Consider the following 14,761-nt stretch of genomic DNA (forward strand, 5'->3'; position numbering starts at 1 on the left):
GCCAGAGGATGTGGTTAGTGCAGTTAGTGTAGCTGGGTTCAAAAAAGGTTTGGGTAAGTTCTTGGAGGAGAAATGCATTAACTGCTATTAATCAAGTTTAATTAGGTAATAGCCACTGCTATTAATTGCATCAGTAGCATGGGATCTTCTTGGTGTTTGGGTACTTGCCAGGTTCTTGTGGCCTGGTTTGGTCTATGTTGGAAACAGGATGCTGGGCTTGATGGACTCGGTCTGACCCAGCATGGCAATTTCTTATGTTAAATTTGTATGTACTGTATTCAGCCACTTAATGAATTCAATAAGCGAATCCTCCTGCCCTATCCAAATCCAAAATAAATCAATATATCTCTACCAAAAAACCAATGTTCTTGAACAACATGGAAGGATATATAAAATGTTCTTCAAATTGTCCCACATATAAACAAGTGACTTTGGGAGCCATGGGAGAAACCATGGGAATTCCCTTAATCTGTAAAAAGAATGTAGAGATTACTTACCTGATAATCTTGTTTTCCTTAGTGTATGCAGATGGACTCAAAACAAGTGGGTATAGCGTGCTCGTGCTAGCAGTTGGAGACGGATCTGACGTCAGCACGGGTACATATACCCCCACAGGAAGTGAAGCAATTCAGTAATCTTCCTTGCAAAAGCTTTTATGGATATATGTGTAACTGACCGAGCGATTAAATGAACAGGATTACCCTGACCAATTGATGGTAGCTGGAGACCGCCAGTGTTCTCAACCAGAAGGCGTCGACCCCCGGCAGGGTGGATGCCCTATATAAGAAAACATGGCTTACCGTGAGACGGTGAATCCCCATGTATGCCGGCAGCCGGGCGGGATGCTGAGTCCATCTGCATACACTAAGGAAAACGAGATTATCAGGTAAGTAATCTCTACATTTCCTAGCGTGTAGCAGATGGACTCAAAACAAGTGGGATGTACAAAAGCTACTCCCGGACTGGGTGGGAGGCTGCCCGAGGTCTGTTCAGGATTGCCCTTGCAAATGCTGTGTCCTTCCTGGCCTGGACGTCCAGACGATAGAATCTGGAAAAGGTATGGAGGGAGGACCACGTCGCCGCTTTACATATCTCCGCAGGCGACAGCATCCTAGTTTCTGCCCAAGAGGCCGCTTGTGCTCTGGTAGAGTGGGCCTTGACCCGTAGAGGTGGTGGTTTCCCCGCTTCTACGTAGGCTGCCTTGATAACTTCTTTGATCCAGCGGGCGATGGTTGCCCGTGAGGCCGCTTCCCCTTGCTTCTTCCCGCTGTGAAGGACGAACAGGTGGTCCGTCTTTCGTACTGCTTCTGACATTTCCAGGTATCTGGACAGTAGCCTGCCGATGTCGAGATGGCGTAGTATTCGACCTTCTTCCGACTTCTTCAAACCGTCCGTGGTAGGCAAGGATATGGTTTGGTTGAGGTGGAAGTGTGAGACTACTTTGGGTAAGAAGGAAGGAACCGTGCGAAGATGGATAGCCTCTGAAGTGATTCTGAGAAACGGATCACGGCAGGACAGTGCTTGTAGCTCTGAGATGCGGCGTGCTGAGCATACGGCCAGCAGGAACACCATCTTCAAGGTTAACAAACGGAGGGACAGGCCTCGAAGGGGTCTGAAGGCGGGTCCCGCTAGAAATTCCAAAACTAGGTTGAGGTTCCACAGGGGCACCGGCCACTTCAGTGGCGGGCGAATGTGTTTGACTCCTTTCAGGAAACGTGAAACGTCTGGGTGTGTGGCAATGCTGTTACCGTCACACCTGGGGCCGTAGCAGGATAGCACTGCCACCTGAACCTTGATTGAATTGAGGGACAGACCCTTCTGAAGTCCATCTTGCAGGAAATCCAAAATGATAGGGATTTTAGCAGCATGTGGATTGGTGCCGTGAGATTCGCACCAGGCTTCAAATACTCTCCAGATCCGTATATAAGTTAGTGATGTGGAGAACTTGCGTGCTCGGAGGAGTATATCTATTACCGGCCCCGAATATCCTCTTTTCTTCAGTCTAGCCCTTTCAAGGGCCAGACCGTAAGAGAGAATTGAGCTGTATCCTCGTGGAGGATGGGACCTTGCCGCAGCAGGTCCATGTGTGGAGGCAGGGGTAGTGGACTCCCTGCCAGTAGTCTTCTCATGTCTGCGTACCAGGGTCTTTTTGGCCAGTCCGGGGCCACTAGAAGGACTAGGCCTCTGTGCCGCTGAATCTTGTGTATAATGGCGCCCAGCAGGGGCCATGGCGGAAAGGCATATAGCAGGATCCCCCGAGGCCATGGCTGTACCAGGGCGTCGATCCGTGGGATAGAGGATCTCGCCTGCGACTGAAGTATCTGGGTACTTGAGCGTTGGACCTGTCTGCTAGTAGGTCCATGCCCAGCGTCCCCCACTGATCCACAATCATCTTGAAAGCTGTGGGCAACAGCTGCCATTTCCCCGGGTTTAGGCTTTCTCTGCTGAGGAAGTCTGCCGTGGTGTTGTGCTTCCCGGTGATGTAGACGGCGGAGATGTCCTGGAGATTTGCTTCCGCCCAAGTCATCAGGGGGGCTATTTCTAGGGATACCTGTCGGCTTCTGGTTCCGCCCTGTCGGTTGTTGTATGCCACCGTGGTGGCGTTGTCCGACATCACTCTGACCGCTCTGTTTCGAAGTCTGTGGGCAAATTGCAGGCATGCTAGCCTGACTGTCGGTTGATGTTCCACTCCGACTCTTCTCTGTTCCACCGCCCTTGGGCGGTGAGTTCCTCGCAGTGTGCTCCCCATCCGTTCAGGCTGGCATCCGTAGTGAGCAGGGTCCAGGTTGGGGAGGACGTTCTTGACCCCCAGCTCATGTGGCCGGGCTGCAACCACCACCGTAGCTGATTCCACACTCTGGCTGGTAGAGGTAGGTGTACGGTGTCTCATATGAGCCCACGCCCATGGGATCACCTCCAGAGTGGATGCCATAAGGCCAAGGACCTGTAGGTAATCCCAAGCTGTGGGCCGGGTGGCGCTCAGCAGGGTCAGCAGATGATTCCAAAGCTTTGATCTCCTCTTGGAGGTCAGACTGACCTTGTCTTCCTGGGTGTCGAATCGGACCGCGAGGTATTCCAGCGACTGAGAAGGCTGTAGGGAACTCTTGTTCAAGTTTACTACCCATCCTAGGCTTTCCAGAAGAGAGATAACTCTGTTGGTTGCCTGGTGGCTACTATTTTAGTTCTCTCCAGTTGTTTTAGTTTGAATCTGTCTTTTCTTCCAATGCCCATGTTTATGCTCCCTGTTCAATGTAACTTTACCTTCTATATTGTTGTTAATTGGTTTTCCCCTAGTTCCAATGTAAACCGGTACGATAAGACCTCGTCTTGAGCATCGGTATATTAAAAGAATTTAAATAAATAAATATTCATCACATTTTTCTGAAATGACCAGTAAAAGGAATTAGGAAATAGTTACATGCGAAAGTAACAGAACAAAAACGCTATGCAAATACCTAGTCAATAAGCAAAGAAAAATGGCGTCCTGGCAATACTCAACTTCAAAGTAATGCTTATTTTTTTTTTTTTTTTTTGAAGGGTTACTCACACCAAATGAGAGGTGGAGGCTCTATCCCCAGAGCTGAAGTGATTCCCAAACCTGTCCTGGAGACGGTCAGCCAGTCAGGTTTTCAGGATATCTACAATGAATATGTATGAGAAACATTTGCATGCAATGGAGGCAGTGCATGCAAATCTCCCTCATGCATATTCATTGCAGGTATCCTGAAAACCTGACTGTCTGGGAGTCCTCCAGGACAGGTTTGGGAACCACTGGTCTAAAGTAAGGATATGCAATGTCAAAACAAAGGCAATTATCTTTGTAGTTAAGTCTGCCAAACAGGGGGTACTAATGCTTTTAGATAATGGATTTTAAAAAGATATCTTTTTTAATAGTTGTGTTTTAAACCGGCATTGTGAAAAGTCTAAATGTCACAATGTCTGCTGGGTTATCTGGTGTCTGAGTGGTTTTACAGGAAGGTCTTGACAGTTGTACCACAAGGAAAAGTACACAAAGCATCTCTTACAGTTACTTCTGTCACACTACTCACATATTTCTATTTCAGAGAACAAAAATGAAGAACCTATGAAGAGAGGCAGCTACTGTATATCTCTCATGTGCTCCTAGCTGACTCTAAAGAATGAGGAGGAATTACATACAAAGTCCTTCCTTCCCCTCACCTGCCCTCCATTGTTTTCTGTGCGGAACTGGTACTGGATGTTGTGGTCAGCAAAAGCAGCTTGCTGGACACTGGCAATAGCCACTGCTGCCTGCTCCTCTGTGCTTGGCCCGTCTCCTGAAAACAAAAATTAAACAATCAACTACCAGGGATAGGTTGGCCAGACCACACCTCCTACTATCTGTTCAAGGGAGAGGATAGAAAAATAAAGCTAAGAAGAGAGGACTGGCTGGGTTTTCCCACACAATTTCCATGTAACATGTTGATAATGCAAGTTTTCTTACTATAAACAGCATTGTCCAGAGACAGCAGGATGAATTAGCCATGACATGTGGGCGACGTCATGCAAACACACCAAACCGTAGCCGTAGAAGCAAAAACTCACTGTAAGACAACCACACACAACCTTTGCTCTACTCAACATACACAGAAGTTCCTGTGCAGGAGTTGCCTCATGAACCCCTCAGTCAATATTAGAGATAACCTACGTGGTCGACTCTCCAGGGAAGTAGGCAGAAAGGTATTAGCATGGCTATTTCATCCTGCTGTCTACGGAGAACACAGTTTTCTTTGTTGATAAGCAGGGCTGAATTAGCCATGACATGCAGGGAGTCCCAAGCTGAGGGTTGCAGCAGAGCACTTACCGAAAAAGCAACCCGGACCTCATTGTGGAGAGTAGACTATTGGTAAACGAGCTACGCAAAACTGCTTATCCATGTGAAGGTGTGCACTGATGGCTCTCATTTGATGAGCTATAATGGAGTCTAATCTGGAGAACAGCAAGAGCATAATATTGCACAATACAGTCTGCTAGCCAGCTGGATAAAGTACACTTGGCAATTGCTATGCTCAGGATCATAAGAAATGACTAGTTGTGAGGCATGATGATGTGGCCAAGATCTGTTTCAGTAGTCTGCCAAGGATCTCTCACAGTCCAATGAATGAAGGGCTTTTCCCCTTCATGAGCATGTGATCATGGAAAGAACATGGGTAAGATGATGGTTTGGATTTATATGAAAAACTGACACCACTTTTGGTAGAAATTTGGAGTGGATGCGGGGCACCACCCTATTTTGGGAGAACTTCATATATGGAAAATAATGCACCAATGGCTGAAGCTCACCGACTCTCTTAGGAGACACAATTGCAACAAGGAATAGACAATTTCCATGTGAGCAACTTCAAAGAAGCCAATTCCAATAGTTCGAAGGGAGGCTTCATAAGCTGTGTGAGAATCACATTAAAGTCCCACAATACAGGTGGTTTGGTATGCCATTAACTTCTCAAACTTTGATACTAAAGGGTGAGTGGATATTGGTAGATGAGTGGATATTGAATGTGGTAGGCCACTATGGTACGGAGATGCATCTTGACAGGAGAGGTACTGAGGCTCAACAACAAAAAAAAAGAGAATAAGTACTGAAGTATCTCCTGCAGGTCGAAAGCAAACGGGTCCAGGATGAAAACTGTTTCCATTACCCTTCTGCTTGAGGACTTCCTGGCAGATATTATCACGCCTTCAGCCAGGGTCTTATCAGGGCATCTATCCCGCTGGAGCCTGGATCCTTCCAATGACTGAAAAACCTGCCTGTCTTGGCATTTGTCCATGTTGCCATTAAGTCCATCGTTAGATGTCCCCACTGGGCTATTATTTTCTGGAATGCTTTTGAGAGAGGCAGCGGGTGCAGAATCGAGCGAGGCGGTGAAGGTAATTCCCTCTCCCCCCGACCCCATCCATGGCATCGACGAAGTCAGCATCGGAATACCAACCGAAACATCGACATCCATTGATTCCGGAATCTCTGCTATCCCCGCTGCTCCTGTAGCGCTTGTAGCACCGCTTGGCGGATAAATCCGCTCAATTCCTCCGTGATAGCTGATGCACGTGGTGGCGGTGGGGGCGTTATCGGTCCTACCACAGGGCCCTGTGGAGGTTCGATGGATGGCACCCCAATAGAAGGTGAACGCCTCGGTGTCAAAGGCCTCGGTGTTTCCTGCAGGCAAGGCCGCTTGGCAGTCGACTTCTTCGGGGATAGCAGAGATTCCGGAATCGATGGATGTCGATGTTTCGGTCGGTGTTCCGACACTGACTTCGTCGATGCCATGGATGAGGTCGGGGGGGAGAGGGGGGGGAGAGGGAATTCCCTTCACTGCCGCGCTCTATTCTGCATCCGCTGTCTCTCAGCTGCCCTGGGGGCTAAGTCCATGCCGGGAGCCGGCTACCAGACCGAGGCTTGCCTCTGAGGGATCTCGGAAATCACCTCAGGAATTCTCAACTGGGGGAGGGATTATAAGGTATAATTGCAGGAGAGTGGGGCTCGTCTTCTAGAGGTAAGTTTTCTTTCTTCTTTGGATTAAAATTTCTAACACTATTCTAGTGTGTGTAGTTTCCTTATCTGCTTAGGAGACGGAGAAATACTGAAGAGCTAAGCTTCCTGCACGGGTATATGTAGGCTGACGTCAGCTTTGAAATCTGACTCCATTTCCCATCTGCTATCAGGAGTATACTATACCCATTGGTCTTGAATCCATCTGGCTACACGCTAGGAAAGCAAACTTTTAAAATCTTTTTTGAACTCTCAAAGAGCTTCTGAAAAACAAATCCTTCTCTATCAACTACTAGAGAGGAAATAGTTTCTTGCACATTCTCAGACCTTTTAGTGGGAGGACATCAGTGTCACTTGATCTAGATGGCAACTATAGGCTAGTTATAAAAAGATGCTTCACCATGATTTATCCTCCATCGGATCTCTTTGCCACCTTGTTCTGCCTCAGATCCCAGGAGGTTATGATGTCAAACAGGCAATAGTTACCAGTTGTTTGTTAGATCAGCAGTGCATAGCCATAGACTTGAATGGGAAACAAATGAATTAAACAAAAATTTTAATTCAAATTTGTGGGTCTTCTTCATTCATATCATGGATCCACAAATGAAATGAAAATGGACTACTCAATCATTTCAAACGAATACACATCCCTACCGTTTGACTCTGCAGAAAAATCTAAAACCGAGGGGGACCCAGTGCAACATTCATGAAACACATGCTCAGTGGAGCATATCAAAAACTTCTAGAAGCTTTGGGCTACTATATCCTACTTGCCCCTTAAAGAAATGAAGATTACAGTAAGGGTTTCTTACATTCATGGGTGTTTATTATTTATTTATTTATTTAGCTTTTTTCTATACCGACTTTCCAATAACAAAATTATTGATCAATTCGGTTTACATTTTAAACAATAACAACAATGACAAGTAAATGTCTTACAATGAACAGGTCGAATTAACTTGGATTAAGATATATGGGGGTAATAACATAATTAACATTATTATGCAACAGAAAGATGATAATTACTGAAGGTAATTTTCAAAAGGATTTACATGCATAAAAGGGCTTTTGAAAACTGCTATGATAAATGATACTATTACATGCGCAACCCTACATGATTCAGCTTCTAAAGGAGGATAAAAAGCTTGATGTAAACAAAACAAGTTTGCTTAATGTAAACAGTGTTTTCTGTAAACAGCAGGATGAATTAGCCAGGACATGTGGGTGATGTCATCCAGTGGCACCAAACACACCTCTCTCTCAGCTCAATAGAGCTTTTGCTCTACTGAGCATATGCAAGAATTCCCGCCTAGTAAGCCATCTCAGTCAACCCTCCAAGGACGCAGGCAGGTACCCTATGGTTAATTCATCCTACTATTTACAGAAAACAAGCTTGTGGGGAGTCCCAAGCCGAGGCATTGTGATTACTTAAAAGCAACCCGGACTCCATTGTGAAGAGAAAACTACTAGGATAATAGAAAACGCAAAACTGCCTGTCCAAAATCTGTCCCTATTCTTGACTGGTTGACCAGACAGTAGAGGAGGAAATGAGGTGAAGAAAATGACCAAGAAACAGCTTTGCAGATATTAAGAAGCATATATCTGTTCGTAGATGAGCTTTTACCAAGGCATAGCACTACCTTAGTGAGCTGCCATCATTTATTTATTTTATTTATTTATTTCTTTTGTATACCGACATTCGATCGAGATATCACATCGGTTTCCAGATAACTAAAGGAATAGGGTGGTAACAGCCCTATTTTACATTATAACATGGTATTAAATAGATATAAGAATATTTTACATTATAACATGGTAATAAATATAACAAGAATATTTTACATTATAACATGGTAATAAATATAACAAGTTGTAACAGAACTAACAGGAGTACATGGAACATTAGACTATAGTATATAACATATATACATAACTGGCTTGTTGATGAGGATAAATTATGGTAAGGAGAGCAGGGAGTGTAGAGGGGGTAGGGGAGAGGAAGGGATGAGTGGGAGGAAGGTAGTGATAGGGAGGGAAAGGGTGGTGGGAGATGCTTGTGTAGGGAGGGAAAGGTGTGGGGCGAGATGCTTGTGGAGGGGGCATGGAGTGGATGGTGCGAATTGGGCGGGTTATGTGTCGGGTGGGAAAGCTTTTAAAAATAGCCATGTTTTGAGGTGTTTTTTGAAGACTTGCAGTGAAGGTTCGTTTCTGAGACAGGTGGGGAGGGTGTTCCATAAGGTGGGGCCCGCTATTGTTATGGCTCGTTTGCGGGTGACGTTGAGGTGTGCAGCTTTGAGATTGGGGACGGCTAGGAGTCCAGTGTTGGTGGATCTGAGAGTTCTTTGAGTAGGGTAAGGTTGTATTCCGTTGTTTAGCCAGTCCATTTTGTTGTTGTTTATTTTTTTGTGCATGAGGGTGAGGGTTTTATACTGGATTCTTTGTGTAATGGGTAGCCAGTGGAGTTCTTTGAGCGTGGGTGTGATGTGAGGGGATTTTTTGTTGTTAGAGATGATTCTGGCGGCAGCGTTCTGTAGAACTTGGAGGGGTTTGATGTGTATTTCTGGTAGTCCGAGGAGGAGGGAGTTGCAGTAGTCGAGTCTTGACAAGATAATTGATTGGAGGACTGTTCTGAAATCGTGCTCTTGGAGAAGGGGTTTGAGTTTTTTTAATGTCTGCAGTTTGAAGAATCCATCTTTGATTGTATTGGAGATGTGTCGTTTAAAGTTGAGTTGGCTGTCAATTGTTACGCCTAGGTTTCTTGTGGACGGCGTGAGTGAGGTTTGTGAGATTTGTGGCACTCCCGGGTTGATTGAGTTTCCTGGGTGGTCAGAGGGGGTGCACTTGAGTGGATAGGAGGGATGGTCATCGTGGATGTGAATGATTTCTGTTTTGGCTTGGTTGAGACATAGTGATAATTGAGATAGTAAATGGGATAAGTTTGAGCTGAGTTTGTTCCATTTTTCCATAGTGCCTGGTATTCGTTGGACAGCTAAAATACAGCAGCAATTTGGGCAATGTACATGTAGATAAATATTATATAGATAAATACTATGCTCACAGAGGTACGTACGTAACAGGTAAATAGATACAAAAACTGACAAATCAGCTGATGCTTTCCTTTGCATGAAGGAAAAGTTGTTTTAGAGCCTAAAGCATGCAGGGATGATTTTCTTCTGTACGCACAAGGCGAGAAGGAAGAGATTCACTTCATACATGCATATGTGGCCTCAGGAATACTAGAGATAACACAATAGTTTGCATAAAAGCATATAGCATATATATGCTATATGTATATATATATATATATATATATATATATATATATATATATATATATATATCTCAATTCGGCTTCAGAAAAAACCACAGCACTGAAACTCTCCTACTTAACCTTTCCAACACCATCCTAAGAGGATTTGACAACAAAAAAGGATACCTTTTGATTCTTTTAGACCTCTCTGCAGCCTTCGACACAGTGGATCATAAAATTCTTATCTCCTGTCTAGAATCCATTGGGCTAGCTGGCAAAACTCTTAGTTGGTTCACATCCTTCCTCAATAACAGACACTTCAAAGTTTCTCACAACAAGATTTCATCGAACCCCATCCCTCTTGAAACAGGTGTGCCACAAGGATCTGCACTTTCACCCATTTTATTCAACATATACCTTACCCCTCTATGCCATCTCTTAACAAGACTTGACATAACGTATTACGTGTATGCCGATGACATACAAATCCTCATTCCAATTTCCTCCTCGATAGAAGATGCTATGTCAAAAGCAGCCTCACACCTGGACGCAATCAGAAACATGCTAATTCATCTTAAATTATGTCTAAATACAAGCAAAACCGAATGTATGCTAATCGCCAAAAAAAATCCTGGACATACAACAATTCCACCCTTCCAATTTGACAAGTCCCTCATCCATCTTAAAGAGAGCGTTAAAGACCTGGGTTTTTGGTTAGACTTTGACCTAAATTACAAAAAACACATCTCTACAAAAATTAAAGAAGGCTTTCATAAACTTCAAATTTTAAAACACCTAAAACCACTGCTTCACCCCCAGGATTTCAAAATCGTCCTACAAGCCCTCATATTTACCGGCCTTTCTTCTTTCCAGCTTGTTGTAAGCTTCCATATTTGTTGTAAGCCCTCATATTTACCGGCCTTTCTTCTTTCCAGCTTGTTGTAAGCTTCCAAGTTCTCTCCCCCTGTTGATTGTAACTTTGACTTATTCCTACCTATTGTTATCTTTCGTTTACTTGAATTATTACTCTAGTTTTCCCTTTGTTAAACTGTAAACCGATCCGATATGGTTATTTACTATGAAGGTCGGTATAAAAAACTGTTAAATAAATAAATAAATAAATATTTTCCGGCTTGGATTACTGCAATTCCCTATTGATTGGCCTTCCAAAGTCTTCTTTGAGACCCTTGCAGCCAGAGTACTAACAGGTAAAAGAAAAGTTGATCACATTACGCCTGTTCTCAACCAATTACAGTGGCTCCCTATTGAAAAAAAGAGTAGAATACAAAGTTCTCTCTCTACTCCACAAAGCAATATATAAAGCCGACTTCACTGCCTTTGATGACATCATTCACATACATTGCCCTCAACGAACAACAAGAACTACTAGTAATATTCAACTAGAGATTCCCTCACTTCCACAGGCCAAATTATCATCCACCAGAAACAGAGCCTTTTCCATTATTGGCCCAAAGCTATGGAATGAGTTACCTCATTTCCTCTCCATTCAAGAAAACGCTAAATCCTTCAAAAAAGACCTAAAATCCTGGCTACTCCGCCAATCTTTCAAAGACAGCACTCAATGACTTTAAAGCACTCTAACAATGCCTGCTATCTTTCAATATCCACCTTGGTAAATCCCCCTGTTTCATGATACAGATGCCCCCTTTCTTATGATGTTAGTAGATATCTCTGTTTACCTATTCAGGGTATCCACCCTGTGTTTTTTGTTATATTAACTCTCATTGCTAAGTCTTCTCTCATTAGTGTTAATTTTATATTTATACACCGTTCAATGTAACATGTTGTTTGTATATGTAAACCGGAGTGAAGGCAACTCTGCTATACCTCGGTATATAAAAAATACTAAATAAATAAAAAAAAAAAAAATAGCACTGTTGGTAGAAACTTGTGATGTGTGCCATCTATCCTGGAAGGAGTTATAAAAGGAGGTTGATGAATTAAAGCCCAAAGACTACAAACTATTTTGGCTGAAAGTATACCTCTTTTCACATTAGAAACTTGAGAGAAACTTTATAATGTTTAGAACAATTGTTTTAACAGATGTATCCAAACCATATTTGGAAGCCATGGAAAAGGTGAGAGTACTAGTGGACGTCCAAAGTTTAAAAAGTATCTTGTGAATATGAACAATAATGGATGAATGGAGGCATATTCACCCTCAATTCAAGGATAGTAAGTGGCTATAGCATAAAGATGTACCTTGACTGAGGAGGTTAGAAGTCTTGAAGCAGAAACAGAAATTAATCAGCTCAATAAGCCTTTGGCAGTTGGCAGCATTCTGGTAGACATGATTACGTTCACACCCTTATAGGGTAAGAACAGTTAGGCAACTGCTGTGCAGTCAACTTCCAAGCCACAAGGTTGAAGGAGGGATGGTTCAGATGAAGCAGATGTCCCATTTGTTGAGATAATCAACAAATCCAAGAGGGAATGGAGAACTGCAGGACAGCTATACCAGGTACATAAATACAACATGTATGGGCTATGCCTGAACTGTGATGATTATACTGTTATGATCTTAGGGTATTTTTCACACTGCACAGGCGATTAGTGGGGCAGGTGGAAAAACAGATATGCAATCTACATTCCAGTCTAACAGAGAAAGGTCCCAATAAATCTGAATCTGCTGGGAAGACTGGAACAAAACTGATCTAGTTTTCTGTTTTAAACAGATGCAAGAAGGCAACTGTTGTATGATCTCATAGATTAAACAGTTTTTGCTTGCCGCAGAGATCATTTGTGTGGTCAAAAGATTACACACCAAGGTAAATCAGTAACATTTTGAGGATCCCCAAAAGGTAAGTTACTTGTAATACAGCTGAATGTCTGCATGCCTGTTCTATCATTAATACCCACTGGTGAAGAGTTAATAAGTCTGCACTTTCACGTGTGTTCACGCAGAAGGTTGTGACTTGGCTGCTGTTCAAATAGGAAACGGTGAGTGAAGAATTTGTTGGGTTTTATTCTTTTGCATGCACAAGTTCCCCGAGGAACTGAGAGTCTCTCTAACCGTTGTGGAGATATCCGTTGCCCAAGTAAACTGACAAGGAGACATAGGAAGCAACACTCATTTCTGAAGCTGGAAGGGGGCTCATCATCAACTTAATTTCTGTATAATTTCTTCCAAAATATCCACTTTGTCTGCTAAAAATCCCAATGGAAATGAAGATCCCATAAAGGGATATTATGTGAAGTGATAATAACCTGGATTAAATAATTAAATAATGAAAATTAATGGAACAGTTTTGCACAAGAGAAAAGAATGCATTTTGTCTTTATGAGCAGGCAAGGAAACCCTGGGTGAGGAACAGCAGCAGTTTGTGTAGAGAACTGTCTCCAGCTCAAGGCCTAGCTAATGAACACGGAATGGGGGGAGTATACCAGATAATGGTACTTTGACATTAGTTTAGGTAAAGGTTCAGTAGTTCTCTATTCCAAATAAGGGAGGCTTCTGAGTATGAAAAAAAAAAAAGAACAAACGTTGTCAGCAATATTGGTATATAAGGATGTAATGTGTAGCTTAGAATCTGAGCAGGCTTTGGTAGTACGTCACGGTTAGACACTCCAAGCCACTCTCAAGAAGCTTGTATCTTTCTTGTATTCTTCTCCTGGCTTTTCTTTGCTTTCCATAATAAAGAGTATTATTGAGTAATATAAAAGCTATGAGTGTTTTTCTATAACAAGCCAGCCCGTGCAGCGAAATCCCTGAGTGCTACAGGCCTCAGACACTAAACTGAGAACTCTTGTTAAGTAAGAAAGGTAACAACTAAGAGGTCCCTGCCCTGGGTGTGAGGTAGGTAAGGAACTTGGAAGTAACAGAGACAGCCGCCCTCGGGATTTCAACAGAAGGCAGATAGAGAAATCAAGTGGAATTCTATTTCAAGTACACACATACTATCAGTTATATGTGTACTATAAAGTCCGGGATTTACGTGCGTAACAAATAGAAAAAAACTGAAAGGAGAAGCTACAAAGGTAAAAAGTGTGCAAGAAGCGTGGACATTGTTAAAAAATACCATCCTAGAAGCACAGTCCAGATGTATTCCACACATTAAGAAAGGTGGAAGGAAGGCAAAACGATTACAGGCATGGTTAAAAGGGGAGGTGAAGGAAGCTATTTTAGCCAAAAGATCTTGGTTCAAGAATTAGAAGAAGGATCCAACAGAAGAAAATAGGATAAAACATAAGCGTTGGCAAGTTAAATGTAAGACATTGATAAGACAGGCTAAGAGAGAATTTGAAAAGAAGTTGGCCGCAGAGGCAAAAACTCACAATAAAAACTTTAAAAAATATATCCGAAGCAGAAAAGCCTGCGAGGGAGTCAGTTGGACCGTTGGATGATCAAGGGGTTAAAGGGGCACTTAGAGAAGATACGGCCATTGTGAAAAGATTAAATTATTTCTTTGCTTAGGTGTTTACTGAAGAGGATTGTTGGGGAGATACCTGTTCCGGAGAAGGTTTTCATGGGTAATGATTCAGATGGACTGAACCAAATCATGGTGAACCTAGAAGATGTGGTAGGCCTGATTGACAAACTGAACAGTAGTAAATTATCTGGACCATATGGTGTACACCCCAGGGTTCTGAAGGAACTAAAAAATGAAATTTCAGATCTATTAGTACAAATTTGTAACCCATCATTAAAATCATCAATTGTACCTGAAAGACTGGAGGGTAGCTAATGTAACTCCAATATTTAAAAAGGGCTCCAGGGGCGATCCTGGAAACTACAGACCAGTTAGCCTGACTTCAGTGCCAGGAAAAATAGTGGAAAATGTTCTAAAGATTAAAATCACAGAACATATAGAAAGACGTGGTTTAATGGAACAAAGTCAGCAGGGCTTTACCCAAGGCAAGTCTTGCCTCACAAATCTGCTTCACTTTTTTGAAAGGGGTTAATAAACATGTAGATAAAGGTGAACCGGTAGATGTAGTGTATTTGGATTTTCAGAAGGCATTTGACAAAGTTCCTCATGAGAGGC

The 14,761-nt window shown here is 43.0% G+C and overlaps 1 protein-coding gene across 3 annotated transcripts in view; it reads right to left on the reverse strand.

Moving 5' to 3' along the window:
* USF2 (upstream transcription factor 2, c-fos interacting) overlaps window positions 1-14,761 on the reverse strand; it is a 157,166-nt gene that overhangs the window by 70,882 nt on the left and 71,523 nt on the right. For all 3 annotated transcript variants that reach the window (XR_003852586.1, XM_029576385.1, XM_029576386.1), the window contains exon 3: window positions 4,180-4,295. Coding sequence is in view for 2 of the 3 variants with exons in the window: in XM_029576385.1 (XP_029432245.1) it covers window positions 4,180-4,295 (116 nt within the window). In the remaining variant the exon portion in view is untranslated. The remainder of the gene's footprint in view (window positions 1-4,179; window positions 4,296-14,761) is intronic.

Source organism: Rhinatrema bivittatum, chromosome 14 (assembly GCF_901001135.1).
Source record: "Rhinatrema bivittatum chromosome 14, aRhiBiv1.1, whole genome shotgun sequence".
NCBI lineage: Eukaryota > Metazoa > Chordata > Amphibia > Gymnophiona > Rhinatrematidae > Rhinatrema > Rhinatrema bivittatum.